At 50.5% G+C, this 17,701-nt stretch overlaps 1 protein-coding gene across 5 annotated transcripts in view; it reads right to left on the reverse strand.

Annotated features, from left to right (window-relative positions):
- The window catches only part of WASF2 (WASP family member 2), a 96,539-nt gene continuing 78,838 nt past the window's right edge, over positions 1 to 17,701 (reverse strand). For all 5 annotated transcript variants that reach the window (XM_062190731.1, XM_062190733.1, XM_062190735.1 and 2 more), the window contains 7 exons: positions 15,848 to 15,982; positions 15,172 to 15,325; positions 12,711 to 12,828; positions 11,559 to 11,689; positions 8,987 to 9,142; positions 6,032 to 6,540; positions 1 to 3,949 (listed from right to left, as the gene is read on the reverse strand). In XM_062190731.1, coding sequence (XP_062046715.1) covers positions 3,792 to 3,949; positions 6,032 to 6,540; positions 8,987 to 9,142; positions 11,559 to 11,689; positions 12,711 to 12,828; positions 15,172 to 15,325; positions 15,848 to 15,982 — 1,361 coding nt within the window. In that variant the 3' untranslated portion in view covers positions 1 to 3,791. The remainder of the gene's footprint in view (positions 3,950 to 6,031; positions 6,541 to 8,986; positions 9,143 to 11,558; positions 11,690 to 12,710; positions 12,829 to 15,171; positions 15,326 to 15,847; positions 15,983 to 17,701) is intronic.

Below are 17,701 nucleotides of genomic sequence, written 5' to 3' on the forward strand. Positions count from 1 at the left end.
TGACTGAGTGGCTACAAAGACTTTATCAGATGATTTTAAAGGTTGGCATTTCAGGACTCATGTGTATACATAAAATGGTTACACGGAACCTGCAGGTCACCAGGGCACAAATGTGGTACACACGTGAGCCTGGCAGGAAGCGAATGAGACCAAAAAACTGGCCGTCCTTCTAAGGGTCTACAAACCAGGCAGAAGAGGCAAGAGTCGCGTCAGGGTCTAGCTTTGCCCCACTACGCAGATCACTCCTGTCTGTGCTCAGGGGGAGGGGCCTGCTGGCAAACTGTATCCCACTCCATACTCACTCACTCCCTAAAATCTCACCGTGGCAAACACACCCAGGAACCCACTGGAATATGTCCTTATAAATATATTTATATCAGAGAAAACAAGGCACTTTGGGAGCATTACGGCTTACTCTCCTACATGTACATCATTCTAGACAGAAAGTAAAAATTGGTTAGTTTCTCAAGTGAATTAGCTGAATAAAGTTAATACAATAACAAAATTGTTCCCTAGCCCTCACCGAGGCACTGTTAAAGTGAACGTGGCAGCAGGCACAGAGTGAGGCACATTTCTGTGCGACACCTGGTCCCAGGTCAGCTGGACCCCAGCCAGGTTCAAAGCCTGACCTCCCAGGGAGCCCAGTGTTTCTCAGGCACAAAAGGCACCCCTCCCCCACCCCCTGCAGCCTTGGAACCCCGCCCCTGCCTGGGACCTCAGGTTGGGGGGGCTGCAGTGGGAGGCGGTGCTGCAGCAGAGCCCGACACGGTGGGAATGCTCAAGCAGGGTCACCAAAGCCACAGAGACCTCAATCTGTCCAAGCTGGCGCTGCAGTCGGAGGATCGGCGCCACGGGAGGAGATTTCACATTAGCCCTGACAACACCGCCTCGGCTCTGCGGTGACATTGGCCAGGGTCGTTTCTGAGGGCACTAAGGCAAGCTGGAGCTTGGGCCAGCTGCTCTGAGCCTCCCAGGGACCCCCCCCCCCCACTTCCCTGGGCTGCTCCATTGGAATGAAATCATCTCAGGACCAAGGCAAAGCCACAAGTCACTTCTGACACTGCCGATGGGAAGCTGGGCCCTTGGGCCACAGGAATGGGGGCAGCTCCCCTGGGCCGGGCAGACCAAGGAAGGAGGTGGCTCTTCGGCTTCAGCGCTTTAAGAGTCCTATGGGCCATTGTTTCATACTGTTACCAGCCTTGGCCCAGTTTAAATAATCACTAAACTTTGCATTCTACAATTACTCGATTCCAAAAACACACGATTACCTGCATTGGGTCCTTTATCATCTTAAAGGGCTCTAGGTTTAAAGAAGCTTTTTTTTTTTTTTTTTTTTTTTGGTGCACATATGCATAAGTAGAGCCCAGAGGGCCTCTCGGCTGACTGGGTCCCCAGCCCCCCGAGCTGAGGAGGCTTCGCAAGGCCGGCTGCTACAAAGCGCCGAGCTTGGCTGCATAGATTTTAATGAGAGCGCCAGGCAGAGCTGTGCTGTTGCTCTCCGGGACTTGCAGATCATTACCAAACCAGCTGTAGGATGAGAACACAGCACATCGAAACCCTAGGAGGTCACTGAGCTAATGATCTAATCCTACCTTCCGCAGGCAGGGCCCCTCCCCACCTCCTCCTGCCCCCGGCCCTCTTCGCCGTGGACTCTGTCCATTCCAGAAGCCAGGCCAACACCGCCCCCTTCAAGGTCAGAGCAGAATGACAGAGTGGCTCTGGCTCCCCCTTTTCCGGAAAGGAGGAGGATGGGGGTAATTTAGTCAAAGCCATTAGGCCCAAACCCTGGCCTGGCCAGGCCCCAGGACTCCTATTTGGGAGAACCGCTGCCCTCTGCCTGCCTCTCCAGCCGCTGCTGGCTGCAGCCGAGGCCCCTTCATCGGCCATTTTAGGGTCCTGATGAAAGCAGGATGGGAGACGGGCAGAGTAGGCACCGTGTGCTGAGTGGAGCCAGGCTCTTGCCCGGTGTCAGACACACCTGATCTGGGGAGTGGCTGTGGCAGGGGGGCCTGCTGGCACCCACAGGCTCAGTCCCACGTCCCAAGTTCAAGGCAGGCGGGCAGGCAGGCAGGCAGAGGGGAGGTGTTCGGCAAGGGCTCGGCGACAGAACCATGATTATACATACCCTCCTCGAGCCGGAGGGGTTTACGAGGGCTTCGGCAATTACTACAACCATTTGCTGTGCTGGGGAGAGACAGATCCTGTTTCTCTTTGTTTCAGGGCTCTGAAAGGCCAAGAAGCCAGGAGAAGCCGATTTCGGCGTAAGAGGCTACACAATAGGGCAGAAGAGAAGAAACCTTGCTGTTGGCCAGAGCTGACCAGTTTTTTTTCCCCCTGAATAGTAGCACCTGTGTATGAGCTCCGGGAACGGCAGGGAGCAGAGGAGGGAACCTTGCCACACACAGTGAGGCTGCTGGAAAGTGGCCCTCAAGTCCCTGTGCCTCATAGCCCTTTTCACAGCTGCCAGAGCCCCCTCCCCCCGCCCCCACGCCCACCCCGCAGGGACCTGCCAGCCTGAGGGACCCAAGTTTCTACAGTTGGCAGAGCCTAGGCTTAAACCGCGGAAGTAAAAGGGGGCGGGGTCGCGGAGGAATTGAAAACAGCACCTGTCAGAGCTGCAGCCCCTCCCCTCTCCCACTGCTTTGGGCCCCTGCAAGGGCAGGTCTCAGGCCCCGTGGTGAGGAGGTGACAGAAAAGGGGCAACAAAGAACTACAAGCCAGGCTACAAGCATCTGAGCAGCAGTGCCGAGGCTGGGACCACCCCCCTCCCAGCGTGAGGTCTGGAGTAGCAGGGAGCCACCCGGCTCTGCTCCGACTCCAGCTGCTGCCCATTTTTTGGTCCCAGAAAGCACAGGGGACTTGAAATCAGGCACTCAGGCTCTTGCTCTGTCACCATTCAACCGTGTGACCTTGACCAAGTCACTTCCTTCTAGGCCCCAGCATCCTGAAGAGGGCAGGTGCAAAGGTCCCGCTCTCAGCTCCGCCCCCGGCAGATGGCACAGGCCCAGCTTCCTGAGCGTCAGGACCAGTTAGGTCAAAACTGAGCTGTGCTGCCTTAAGACACCGGGGGGGGGGGGGGGGGGCGGGGACTGAGGGAAACCGGAACACCTCGCTCACGGGGAGAGCCTGGGAGGGAGGCAGCCACCTGAGTCTTCCGAAAGGCAGCATTCTGGGGCGAGGGGGTGAGACGCTAAGAGGTCTGCTGCCTGTGGACCACAGGGCATGCCAGCACAGAGAAGCCTTGGCCAAAGGCAGCCCCACCCTGCCAGCTGGGGCACAGGGTGTGGCAGAAAGGCATGGCAGGCTGGCTGCTGGGACATTCGGCCTGCACCGAGCTCTGAGGGTGCGGGCGACGGGCTGGCCGTGTCCACACAGGCTGCTCTCACTGATGGAGGACTGCAGAGGGCTCGCATTATTTGAAGTGGCTGAGGGCAAAGACTGGAGAGACCATGCCTGAAAAGGGCTTCTAGTGGGAGACGCCGCATCCACTGAAGCCCAAGCAAAGGGGCCCACGTCGGGCTTCTTCCTTCCTTCCAACATGCAGCGGTCACTTGCGGGGACAAGGGGGCATCTCAGCTGCTGGAGCTCAGGAGCCCCAAGGGCCTGACAACTGGGACAGGAAATCCATGTCCACCTGGAGGAAGCACTTGGATACATCTTTGGTTGCTTCAGAGAAGACTTTGGCCCCTTGAAATGCCCCCCCCGCGCCCCATGGGGCTGTGACGGCTGCAGGTCGGCATCAGAGGCGGCAGGTAGGAAGGAAGACAAAGGAGGCACGCAGCAGCAGAGAGTTAATCGGACCAGTCGTCTTCATCGAACTCAGAGGAGTCATCTTCCGAGTCGCTGTACTCAACAGCAATGCGCCGTGACAAGATGGTGGCCACGTCATTGCCCACGACGTCCCGCTTCTCTTGCTCCTGCTGCTCCTCAACCCTGCGCAGCTGGAAGCCTGGCGGCAGAGAGAGAGGAGTGAAGGAGGCGTGTCCTGCCCCGGTTCTGTCCAGGCTGGGGCTGGGGGTGGGGGGTACGGAAAAGGACAGAGGAAATGGAGCCTCTGGAAAGCAAAAAGGGCAAGGGGTTTGCAGGAGAGAAGGAGACGGCGTTTTACGAAATTGGTAGCCCTGACGCTACAGGAATGTCTGAAAGGAAGCCGTTCTTCCCGGACACACACACAGGTGGCACTGAGTGGGGAGCAGCCACCACACCCACCTGGCTAGCAGGTACTCAGTCCACCCTCGTGCACCCATTGTAACGAGGAGGGAGGGGAGACAAGCAGGGAAGAGGACAAGAGGACAAGCGGAGGGGCCAGCATTGTGGTGCTGCCCCAAATGAGGGCAGGCTGGAGTCCTGGCTGCTCCTCTTCTGATCCAGCTCCCTGCTAATGCACCTGGCAAAGCAGCGGAGGATGGCTCACGTGCTTGGGCCCTACCACCCATGTGGGAGACCCAGATGGAGTTCCTGGCTCCTGGCTTTGGTCTGGCCCAGCCCTGTCCATTGCAGTCATTTGGGGAAAGAACCAGTGGATGGAAGACTTCTCAATCTCTCTGTAACTCTGCTTTCCAAGAAATTAATTTTTTAAAAGGATTTATTTATTTATTTACTCGAAAGTCAGAGTTGCAGAGAGGCAGATGCAGAAGCAGAGGCAGAGAGAGAGAGGTCTTCCACCTGCTGGTTCACTCTCCAGATGGTCACAACAGCTGGAGCTAGACCGATCTGAAGCCAGGAGCCTCTTCCAAGTCTCCCACACCGGTGCAGGGGCCCAAGCACTTGGGCCATCTTCTACTGCTTTCTCAGAGCATAGCAGGGAGCTGGATTGGAAGAGGAGCAGTCAGGACTTGAACCGGTGCCCATATGGGATGCTGGCACTGCACGCTGAGGTTTTATCAGCTATGCCACAGCGCCAGCCCCCAAATAAATAAATCTTAAGGAAAAAAAATTAGGGAAGGGGAGGAAAAAAAAGAGATGAGAAAAAGTGGACAGAGGGACAGAGGATAAGAAGGCAGGACAGTGGAAGAGGACAGGGAGTGGCTGGGTCCTGCTAGGACAGTGATTCTTGTTTTCTGGGGCACAGAACTTTTTTGAGAACCTGATGAAAAGTGGGTGTCCTTCCTCAAGAAAAGAATACGCATGCAAACACATATAAAGCTTAAAGTTTTTAGGGAGTTAAAAAAAATCTCAGGTTAAGAATTCTCTACTGGGGCTGACATTGTGGCGTAATGGGTTAAGCTTAAGCTACTGCCTGCAACGCTGACATCAAATATGGACTCTGGTTTGAGTTCCAGCTGCTCCACTTCCAATTGGTTCCCTTGCTAATGCGCCTGGGAAAGCAGTGCGAAATGGCCCAAGTTCCTGGGCCCCTGCCACCCACATGGAAGACCCGGAAGTAGCTCCTGGATCCTGGCTTCAGTCTGGCCCAGCCCTGGACATTGCCGCATGTGGGGAATGAACCAGCAGATGGAAGATCTCTCTCTCTGTATCCCCCTCTCTATATATAACTCTGCCTTTCAAATAAATAAATATTTAATAAAAAAAAAAAGAATTTTTTACTTCAGGGGGTGGGCATTTGGCACAGCGGTTAAGACATCACTTGGGACACCCACATCCTATATGGGAGTGCCTGGGTTAAGCTGCAGCTCTGCTACCGATTCCAGCTTCCTGCTGAAGTGCCTAGGAGGCAACAAATGATGGCCCAGGTACTTGGATCCCTGGAACTCATGTGGAAGCCCCAGACGGAATACCTGGCTCCTGGATTTGGCCTGGCCCAGCCCTGGCTGGTGCAGGATATTTGGGGAATGAACCAGTAGATGGAAGATCTCTGTTTCTCTGTTTCTGCATCTATCGCTCTACCTTTAAAATAAATTTTAAATTCCTTAAACCAAGATAGAAAGAAATCTGTTCTGAGGCCTGAGGTCCTACTCTCTCCTTGCTCTTCCAGTGGAAGCTGGGGAAAGCACAGAGCTCCCTTTACCACGTCTCCATCAGTTACCCCCACTCAGGAAGACAAGTTTCCAGACCCCCCATTGAGATGTACCTTGTCGGATGGCGGAGAGCAGGTCACTACGGGCATCACTCACAGCAGGCAAGGAGGACTTGGGCTTGGTGGCATCAGAAGGCGGCGGTGGTATAGCAGGCTGGCTGTCCCCACCACTGAAGGGGAGAGGTGGGGGGCCTGGGGGCGGAGGCGGTGGGGGTGGCGGAGGGGCTCCACCTGCTGGCTGGGACAAGGGAGGTGGTGGCAATGTTGGGTAGTCAGCTGCCGGTGGTGGGGGAGGAGGTGGAGGAGCAGCAAAATCAGGGTGAGGTGGGAAAGATGGGGGTGAAGGTGGGGGAGGGGTGCCTGGAGACCCAAATCCCATAGGTGGCGGTGGAGGTGGGACACCCATCGGAGGTGGAGGAGGAGGGGCAGGTGGAGGAGCAAAGCCAGGTTTGGGGCCTGGTGGAGAGCCTAGAGGTGGAGCTGGGGGTGGATGGCTTGGGCTGACCATGCTGGATCTTTTGGTTCCAGCCAAGCCAGAACCTCTTTGGTTGTCTGCCGGGTAGCTGAAAAGAAAAAAAGACCAACCATCACTTTCAGTATGCAAACACCCCGCCACCCACCACTCCCCTGACGAGGGTTAGGCTTATCACTAAGTCTTGGTGTGTCTTGGCTCACTATTCCATTTCACTCTGAGGCTCAGTTATAAAGAAAAACTGGGGAACTATTCGAAGACACCGTCAATGAAACGGGCAGCCCGATTAGGAAAAGAGCTTCTGACCACCAGAAGAGTACAGTCAGGAGTCGGCATTAATCCTGGGAGGAGACTCGTCCACCCACTAGCTGAGCGAGCTCTCAGGTCCTCCTCTAAGCTGGCAGCTCTCCAGGGGAAGGTGTCCTTCTGGAAGCCCAACTAGGAGGAGTGAGCCGTGGGCAGTTGTTTAAGCCTGGAGCCAAGATTCAGAGCGCATGCAAGAAATAACTGGAATACAAATTCAACCACCATCTACCTACTGGGCTCTATTTCTCAGGCTATTAACATTCACCAGATCTGGTAAGGGCAGGAAATCCGAGCCAAGCTGACCAAACCCAAGCAGGATATAGATTTAAGTGACTGTACCTTCAGTGCTCATGTGGGGAAGACTTGTGAGTGAACGAGTCTCAATCTGAGACACTGCAGAGACGGGAAACGAAGCTGCCACATGACTCTTGACCCAGGTTTGAAAGAGGATTAAGGCTACACCTCTCCTGGGATCAGATTTGCTCAGCTGCAGCTGCAAGGTCTCAGGCCATGTGTGAGGCTGAAGGCTTTCTCCCCACCTTTGTATCTGCCCTGCACTAATAGCTACTCCTTAGAAAAGCATCCATCTTGGAATTTTCCACAGCCCTTCAGGCCTCAGCTGCATCTGACAAGGCAACCAGCAGGAAGTGATTTGGGATTAGCAGTTTCAAGGGCTAAGAAGAATGGGGGGAGATGGAGGAGGACAGTACAGCTTCAGGTTTCCATCTGAGGGGTCCTCAGTGTCCAAAGAGTCAGGCGTCAGAGAGGAGGAAAGGAAGCGAGCACACAGTGCCATACCAAACACCCCCCAGATCTGTCCGTAGCCATGACTGCTGGCCCCTCCTGTGCACCTGTGCCAGGGAGACGAACAGATATCCAATAGGACAGATCCTAAATTTAATGTCCTTTGTCCCTTTGTTTCATTCTTTCTGGAGATTCTACCCAGAAGCCCCAGGAGAGCAAGTGACTATCTGCAAGGTTCCTAGACAACTGGGCAGGGCCCCTGCCTACTGTTTCATGAACAGCAGATCATTCCACTTCATTTCATGCTGAGCTAAAGCAAAGTAAAACAAGCAAGAGAGGGGGTGGGCCTTTAGCCTGGTGGCTAAGGTGCCAGTGAGCATGCCTGTGTCCCATATCAGAGTACCTGGGTTCAATACCTGGCTCAGCTCCTGGCTCTAGCTTCCTGCTAATGTGAACCCAGAGGGGCAGCTATGATGGCTCAAGTGACTGGATTCCTGCCACTCAAGTGGGAGACTTGGACTGAGTTCCTAGCTCCCACCTTTGGCCTCATGTGGGGGTGACTGCAGGCATTTGGGAAGTAGGCCAGTGGAATGGGAGTGCCCTTTTGCCGCTCAAGTGAAGAAGAAAAAACAAAACAGAAAAAGAAGGTGTTTGGCTTAGTGATTAAGATGCCTCTTTGGACAACTGCATCCTACCCTGGAGGGCCTGCACTTCAGTCCTGACTCTGCTCCTGATAATTCACACCCTGGGAGGCAGCAGGTGATGGCTCAAATCCTTGGGTCCCTGTCACCCATATGGGAGGACCTGGACTGAGTTCCTCATTCCCAGCTTTGGCCTAGCCCTGCCCTGGCTGTTGTGGGCATTTGGAGAGTGAGCCAGTAGATGTCTCTTTCTCTTGCTGCCTTTCAAATAAAGCAAAATAAACAAACATTTTTAAAACTAAAGAAAAAACAAGAAGTTGGTGACATCTATCTGTCCAGGCATAGGCAGCATGGTAAAACAGTTAAGGTTACAGGCTCAGCAGCCAGCATTGGACCATAATGGGTTAAGCTGCTGCTTACTATGCTAGCATCTCAGCTGCTCCACTTCCGATCCAGCCCCCTGCTAATGTGCCTGAGAAAGCAGCAGAGGATGGCCCCTGTACCCACATGGGAGACCCAGATGGAGTTCCAGGCTCCTGGTTTCAGCCTGGCCCATTGTGGCCATTTGAGGAGTGAACCATCAGATGGAAGATCTTTTGCTTGGTAACTCTGCCTTTCAAATAAATAAATAAATAAATCTTTTAAAAAAAAATAGAGAGTCAGGAATCAGACTGACTATGGCTCTGTCTCATCTCTAACTGGCTGTGTGACCTTAGATAAGTTCACTGACCCCACTGTGCCTCACAACTGAAAGTTATTTCAGTGGTCCTGGCCTAGATTTTGGACCTTATTTTATTCGTAAGTGTTTAACCACTCAGAGCAGATGCAAGAGGAACCACGATTTACCTGAATTCTGCTGGTGGGGGAGGCAAGTTGTCCTCAGAGAAGGCAGGAGAAGGTGAAGAGGCGGAGTCGGCCTGTGGTGGTGGTGGATAGCTGCCTGCATCCATGTTTTCGACCGAGCCAACACAGCCATTCTGGTACACCAAGGTGGATGAGTACCTGACAAGGAACCCAATGTCAAAGCTATCATTTAAAGAGCCTGAGGGGCACACTTTTTTCTTCTTAAAAGATACCACAAGGCCGGCGCCGTGGCTCAACAGGCTAATCCTCCGCCTTGCGGCGCCGGCACACTGGGTTCTAGTCCCAGTCGGGGCGCCGGATTCCGTCCCGGTTGCCCCTCTTCCAGGCCAGCTCTCTGCTGTGGCCAGGGAGTGCAGTGGAGGATGGCCCAAGTGCTTGGACCCTGCACCCCATGGGAGACCAGGAGAAGCACCTGGCTCCTGCCATCGGATCAGTGCGGTGCATCGGCCGCAGCGCGGCGGCCATTGGAGGGTGAACCAACGGCAAAGGAAGACCTTTCTCTTTGTCTCTCTCACTGTCCACTCTGTCCAAAAAAAAAAAAAAGGTACCACAAAAATGCATTTGATACAAAAGCTATTAGGGAGAAGTAAAATAAGAATATTCTCTATATCTACTTTCTGCTATACTGAATTCTGTTGTAGGAGTAAATATCCTGTTGTTAAATATCTTTCAGATATCTCTGCCTCATTGTTTGTGGAAACAGGATTCGACCCAGATTATCAAACATGCTTTTGCTCTCCAGTACTGGCCTTCTCAAACCCAGAAGTTTTTAAAATTCTCTCCCAAATGTTAGGTGCAGTTATACCTGAATCCCAAAGTCTGCCTTGTGGCAAAGGGCGAAGCCAAGCCTGAGGGGCTGGCGGACTGCAAACACGTGATTAGCACGCAGCCTGGTTTTGAGGTCGGCGAGCCTCTGGAGTGCTCAAAGGCCAAGGAGGCATCTGATTGCAAAATCAAGCCACGGATGAATGCAGCTTGCTGTGTGGTAGCAAACGTGGCCTCTCTGCCAGGTCTCTTATCAAACGAAATGAGCTGCGGATTAAAACAGGTTGCTAGCTAGGGCTTGCCTCGCGAGAGCCTGCCCCTCGGAGCACTGGGCCTTGGGCGAATGTGCTCCCAGTGAACAACAATAAGCCTCCGACAGCACAACTGCTCCGAGCATTGGTTAGAAAAACACAGCCTGCTCTGTGCCACCCCCCCTTCTTTCCACCATTGCTGGGTCCTAAAAGGACTCATCTAGAACAGACCCCAGGGAAACTAGGGTTGCAGAAAATGAACTGAATCAAACAACACCCTGATGTGGAAAATCCCCAGGCCTGGAGTCCTGCAGGCCTGGCACATCTATTTACAGGTTTACCAGCAGGCACGTCCAGATAGACTCGCCACGCAGGCCAACTCCAGAGATCCTGGGCAATGGGAAGCAAAACCATCTGTACCACCCCCATTCCACACATAATAGTGGGTACTCTGAAGATGCGAGCTCCTGGCCTGAGAGGCACCAAGCCTATGACAAGTGCCTGTCTCAACAGGATGGGACCACGGAACAAAATGGTCCCTTTTAGGGGAAGGTGAAGGTAATGAAGGTGCCCTTAGGGTTGACTTCCCTGTACAGGGAAAGTTCATTTCTCCTTTCCCCATGTTCATCACTCCTTATACCAAATCTCTTAATCCAGAAAGAACAAGTGTCAGAAGTGTCAAGATTTTTAAAAGTCAAGATCTTCATGGTAGAGTTATTCCTAAAAGCAAGAACAACCCAGCTCTTTCCTTTTATCATTCCTAGACACCTGGCATGGGCTGGCACGGTTCTCTGAGAGTCAGATTGCCACATTTTTGAGGAAAACCGGGGCAACATTAGCACCAAGCAGTTGCGGTGACTCGGCTTCGAATGTCACACAGGTCAAACACCAGGATAGGCATAAAACCAAGCTTTAAACCATTTTCCCCCTTTAAATCTCCAGTGTGATTTGGGTTGGGAAATGGGGTCAGACTGACATCTCCCATTTCTCCACAGAGATATATAGCCTCAGTGCTGGCCTAGCAGCCTTTCCCACACTGTCTCTGAGGTCTGCATTCAGTCCATAGCCAGCCTCTCTCCCAAGACCGACAAAGGCTGGCTGAAAAGTTGCTCTGGTGATGTGCACAATTTCACTGCCTGGCTGCCCCTCTCCTAGGCAATGCCCAGCTCGGAGGCACGACCTTCACATTAAAGCTCTGGAGGCAAAGGGCTCCCAAGACCACTCTGTTTCCCTTTGCAGTCTCTCCTCTGAGGCCCTCTGACACAGCCGTGTCTGGCAGAGGAAGGGCACTAGAAGCCATTGGGCTTTCTGCTCCAGACCACTCCAGTCACCTCATTTAAATTGCTGAGTCTCTTGATTTATTTAGCAAGTTTTAATCATCGGATGGATGCACTTTAAAGTAGCTGATTAATAGTGGTATTGATTTAAGCCACACAGCTAGACTTCAGGGGCTGTGAAAGGTGTCGTGCCGGAGCTGTTAGACTGTTGTCCCCAGCCCCTGCAAAGAACGTAACTGAGAATACAAAAGCATCACCTACCCAGAAGGCCCCAGCTTTTCTTTGGACTCCACAAATTCTTGTCCCATCTTCATTTTCTCCCACTCTTCCTTACGGGTCTTGATTTTACGTGGGTTTACATTCCCTCGGTTTGGATTATCTTTCTTCTCTTTCTATAATGAAAAAGAATAGAAAAGCCTTTGCAAAATATTTTCCCAAGTTCTTCATTAAAATCCTACCCATCTTCACGGACACAGAGCCTAGAGATGATCTGCCTAGATAGCATACCACGTACCTGGAGAATTTATAGAATTACTGGGTTTGGAGTGACCTAGAGGCCATCTAATCCAAATTACCTCCCGGGCAAAATATCTGCTCAGACACGTACTCAAACACCTCTAGCAATGGCAATGCCACCACGTCTTTGCATAACTCATTCATGGTTTTAAACAGCTTCAATCGTTAGGAAGTTAGTGAACAGCTATTTGTTATTGTCTCATGTATACAAGTCAGTCAAGAGATGAGAAGTAATGATAGCTACAGGTATCTGGGACAGACAGAAGGAAATAGTTAAAAAACAAAAACCAGTGAAGAAATTTTCAGCCTGTATCACTGCACTAGCCTCTGGCGCTCTCCTGGGCCTCCTGGCAGCCATGCTAATGGGATTGCGAGGTCGCAACTGACAGGTCACACACACACCATCAGGAGTCCAAGCCCAAGCAGAGGGGAGCAACTCCAAAACCTAGGCACCTCCCCTCACCCTGACCCCCCCCCCCCAACCAGCAGTGAAGGTGTTAAACCGCTCCTGTTGCCAATCAAATACTACAGAACCTTATGCTCATCTCTGGGAAATGAGCTGCAACACTGGTGGGGAAAGGCCTGGCCTGGCTCGAGCGTCCAGCAGAGTCAGGTGCAAATTGCAAGAGAAATAAATGGTGAATAGAAAAGTCAATTTCTAAAACTCAGCCTGAATATACTCAATTGTTAATAGCGCTAGGGGGAACAAACACATTTTTGGTATGATTTATACTTTCATCTTTGTGGTGCTTGGTGAGGACACATTTTTTTAAGAGTTTCACCTGGCATCCAAGCAAGCAGCCACCCGGAATCACTTCACATAAGGCTGGCTTCCTTTTTATCCCCCTCCACAATCGTGCCTACTGATGTGCAGAACAGAGGCCCCTCTCCCCTCACCCTATGCTTTCTCTTCTCTTTCATGATATCCTTGGTGTCCTGCAGCATCTTCTCCTTCCAAAGATCAAAGAAGTACGAAGGGTCGGTGTAGAATTTGAGTGCCTCTTTTCCATCATCCCTGGGATAGAAATGAAGACAAGCAGCTGTCAGTAGACAGATGAGCTCCCAACCAAATCCAATATTCCAAACACCTACCAGTTAGCAGTTGTTACACCAAGGAATCAAGAAGTCATTCGAATCGATCGCATATTTCCTCTCCCATGCCAGCACTTAAATGCCCCTGAATGGCACCTCTCTCCTCATTTGGCTTTTTAAGAACCTTAGCCTTACTTTTAATTCCTGGTAGAGGGATTTGCATGGTCAGGGCAAGAACACACTACAACAGCAGGAATTCTGATGATTTCTACTCATTTGCATGGCCACAGACATCTCCCTAAAGGTATCTGGAGAGCCTGGCACAACAGAGGGACTTCTGCCACTGGTTTCTCTTTCCCTTCCAATTCCCCAGGACTCTCTAGGAAATGATAGGGGCTTTCCACCCACCTGAAACCTGGGCATACACATGCAGGATCTTTTGTGTACACACGCACACACACACACCCCTCAGACATATGTAACTGTGCACATGTGCTTGCTGTTAGTCCCCTTCACACAGATAACCACAGCACCCCACCTTCTTGTTCCCTTTTAGCACAGCACAGCATCCATACCCCAACCACAAGGGGGCCCTGGTGAGAACAGATGGTCAGCTGTTTTAAGAACCTAAGACTTATCACTATCTTTAGTAGCTACAAAAGTAATACAGAGTGCACTGTGAGTCATTAAAAACTAGTGGCCAAACCCAACGACCCTGGCTGGAATCCCACTGTCCAGAAAGTATGGCCTTCGGGGGAACCCTATTTTAATATTATTCTGGGGCTGGTGGTATGTTGTAGCAGGTAAATCTGCCGCCTGCAGTGCCAGCATCCCATCTGGGTGCTGGTTCGGTCCTGGCTGTTCCACTTCCAATCCAGCTCTCTGCTATGGCCTGGGAAAGCAGTAGAAGATGGCCCAAGTCTTTGGGCCCTTGCACCCACATGGGAAACCTGGAAGAAGCTCCTGACACCTGGCTTCAGATCAGTGCAGCTCCAGCCATTGCGGTCAACTGGGGAGTGAACCAGTGGATGGAAGACCTCTCTCTCTCTCTGCCTTTCCTCTCTCTCTGTGTAACGCTGATCTTCAAATAAATAAATAAATCTTTTTTTTTAAACTGCAAGACTTTACAGTAACTCTTGTTCTGAAGGAGATACACCACTGCTTTCTTGCTTCTGTTGAGCCAACTCCAGATACCTAAGAAGAGATGCTAATTCTGCTATTATATGTTACAAAGGAAAATGCCATTAACTGACAAAATTCTCTTCATGTCATTTGTTTATCCCATCCTATGCAACATATCAGCTGTGTGATCCCATCCTGTCTCAAAACCGTGTGCCTGAGTCAGCTGGACCAAATAAATGATGGAGGCTGCAGAGTCCAAACTGTCCTGCTCTGCTAGCTGGTCCCTTGGAAAGTCAAGGGCAAACAAAATGGGGAGATGCCATGTGAGAAGCTTCCAGGCCCCCTAAATCAGGCTGGCATCCCTGAATTTCACAGGGATACACCACACACATTTCTACTCTGTGGTGTAGCCATGCCTGATAGCAGACATCTGCCTCCAGCTACCTGTTACCTGTAATTATTTTTACCTGTTCCAAAGATATTTATGAATGCAAGCAAAATAAACATTCACCTTCTGACCCTCTCCAGTGTTTTTTTTTTTTTTTTGCAGAATGACAACACTACCAAACCACCAGAGGGGAGAGGCTTTAAGTCATCTATAAGGCAACCTTCTTTTTCAAGACCAGTCACAGCAAGGTAGGCCTTTTCAGAAGGAAATGTCAAAAGGATGTTCAAAACACAGTGAACGAAACTCCTCTGGAAGAAAGCCAATTGCTCCTTAAGCTTTGGAAGGACCTCTCTGGGCCCAGAGCAGCCAGCGCATGCAGCAGGCCCCACTAACACGCCCAAACATCTGGTAACCTAGTGGTTTCCAAGTCAGTGGGAGCCTTGCTAGCATGCTGCCCCTGGGATCCACGTTGTAGGACCGCCTTTATAACACAAGTCCTTTTCGGTTCTATAATAACTAAATTCCTTGGATGGAATCCAAGATGGACCTGGTTTATACCAAATTAAACTCTGCAGGATGCAATGTTACAGCAAACTTTCAATATATATTATATTCACTATGAATTTCAGAAACCAAACAATAATAAATGACAACTGTTCACAGGGTAAACTGTAGCTTCTGTTGCCACAAGCCGCTCTGGGATGGGGAGTAAGCTTTTTGATAGACTCTTCTGGTGTAAACAACATCTTCAGATAAAAGAGCCTAGTGCTGTTTGTGGTTCAGGCTGGAAAAAGGAAGGAGCCAGCCAGCCGTTACCTGTATGGGGTAAGATTGTTGAGAGGGGGAGGAGTATCACAGGTATTATATGTTTCCAAGACAGGCACGGGGAGAGAGTTTCTGTCAAAGAGCTTCTGGTCCTGAATGGTGGAGCTTCGGAAGGCCTTTCGGGTGTTGATTCCTTGCAGCGACACTGAGAGGAGAGGGAAGGCGTTAGAAAATGGACGACAGGCTGTCTGAGCAAACACTGAGTCACCCCAGTCGGAGAGGCCTCAGCTGCTGCATTTCTTGGCTGCGGCTGTCTGCAGCCAGGTTTTTTTTTTTTTCCTTCCCCTCTGGGGAAGCCCCACAAGGCTGTCAGCAGCCCAGCCATTTCACAACGGAACAAAATGAGGCAACACAAAGGTTTACTATGTGGCCAGATAGACCAGGCCTCTCCTTAGGAGGAAGGAATCTTCCAAGTACTTTTATGGTAGCAAAATACAATTGAGAGAAGGGAAATTTGAGCGCTGGGGAACTGGGGGATTGGGAGAAAGAGTGTGTGGGGGTGAGGCAGAACTTAAAAGGTTTCTTTACGCCACCCAGGCTTGTCATTTCAGAGCAGAACTCCATAGGTTTCTGTGATTTTTTTCCCCTTGCTTTTTTATAAATTAGGGGGAAAAATTCTAAGAAACTGCCCAGCAGAGCCTGCAAGTGCTGAGCTCAGCTTCCTTACCTTCTTCTTCCTTGGGATCCAGCTGAGTGACTTTAACTTGTAGTCGGTCGACCCTCTCAGCAAGGGAGCTTACCCGAGAGGCGAAGGTTTTTGCCTGAGTAAAGAGCTCTCCAAAAATGTCCTCTGCATATTTACCTGCAGAAAGCAAAGAAACCAAGTCACCAGTGCACTGAAGTGACAAAAATGGTCAGGAGACTGGCTACCAAAGCCGGCACAACCCATCCCCATACACTGTCCCCGCACCCCCGAAGGGGATGTGCCACACTAGAAGAAGAAGAATCTGCTTGCTCTGAGAAATAAAGACACATTCTCCTTAGCTTGGGCAGTCTGTAGAGAGCACAGCCTTCCTGGATAACTCTGGACAGTCATGAAACTTGAAACAGGCTGAATAAAACTGAAAGGTGTAATGCAAAAAATTAATGTTGGAAGAGCAGACATATTAGCTTATAGCCCTAGCCCCTTGCTTTTCTATAAAATCACCTGGTAAAATGGTTCTAGAAAACAGACTGGGAGTTAAGAGGACCTTTTGGGTGCCTACAATTAATTTGATAAGAAATATCTTCCTCAATGGAGCCACAAAAATGCAATGAACAACCGGGATGAGTCATGGTATCTTCCAGGGCCCTAGAATTTATCAACAATCCACAAGCAGAGATGTGTAACTTCTCTGAAGGGGTGAAAGGTTACTTTATCTTTTATAACCTACAACTTTCAAAGTCTTTGTTCTGGGTTGCAACCCTTCAAATCTACATCTTAGGGAATAAGTGAAAAGTTGAAATTTTCAAGCCCTCCCTGAAAAACAACATACCAGCGGTCTCTTTCCACAATGTCTTGTTTTTTACAAAAAGAAAAGAGTTCTGTGCTTTCAACCCTGGAATGCAAGGAGAATTTGCAGCCAAAGAAACATAACAGCAATTTGACACTACCTCCATATTGTCATTCCAAGCCACAAGGCATATTCTTCCTAGGAATGAAAAGCGCTGCATAGGAATAAAGACACCATCTGAGCTTTGATTTGCAAGGTGAAGGCAGGCATAAGCAACCTGGCCCAACCAAAAGATAACTTTTCTGAGACCCACGTAAGCAGGCTCTGATTTTTAGCTTCTAAGCTACATTTAGGCCTAAGTCCTCATCTCAGGGGGAAGAATTCGTCTGAGAAGTCAAAACAACCTGTAGTGTAGCTGCAGCTCACCTTCTAGTATAACATAGAAAGGAGAAGACCAATCAACTGCATAGTTTGATTTGCTGGTAAATGTAAGTCAATAAGGGTTTCTAATCAAGGAAGGAGCAAGTCCCCACATACTGAATGGTTTTGTTATCTGAACAATATGGAAGCTCCCTGCTCAGCTCAAAGGTCTCACATTGGAGCCTCATCTCTTCTCTGCAGGTTGGAGAACCTGTCTGATCCCTGTCCATAATATGGCTAAGATCCTATAAAACCACACTGCATCATGCTCATCCTGGCAATGGAAAATTGTGTTTGGAAGGCTAAAGCAGAGAAAAGTGCAACATTATTTGTGGAAAATAAACCAGGTTCAAAAACATCCATCTGTTCTGAAGGAAAAGAAAGCCTGCATCAAGTTACCCTTAGGTCACCAAGAGAGTACCCAGGGTTTTCTGCTCCTCAGCCAAGAGGGCAATGGTAGTAGGAGTTGTGGCTCGGGGTAGCACAGCAGTTTTCCAGATAAAATCTTACAAAGCACCCTAAACTGGGGTAACAATGAGCTCTCCTGTTGAAGAGGGAAGGGGGAATGAGGTGTCACCTCACGTCAGGCAGACTCAAAGGACACTACAAGACATGGAAAGAGCAGCAGACGTCACGGCAGAAAGTCTGGGTTAAGTTTCAGCTTTCTA

Source organism: Lepus europaeus, chromosome 5, assembly GCF_033115175.1.
Source record: "Lepus europaeus isolate LE1 chromosome 5, mLepTim1.pri, whole genome shotgun sequence".
Taxonomy (NCBI): Eukaryota; Metazoa; Chordata; class Mammalia; order Lagomorpha; family Leporidae; genus Lepus; species Lepus europaeus.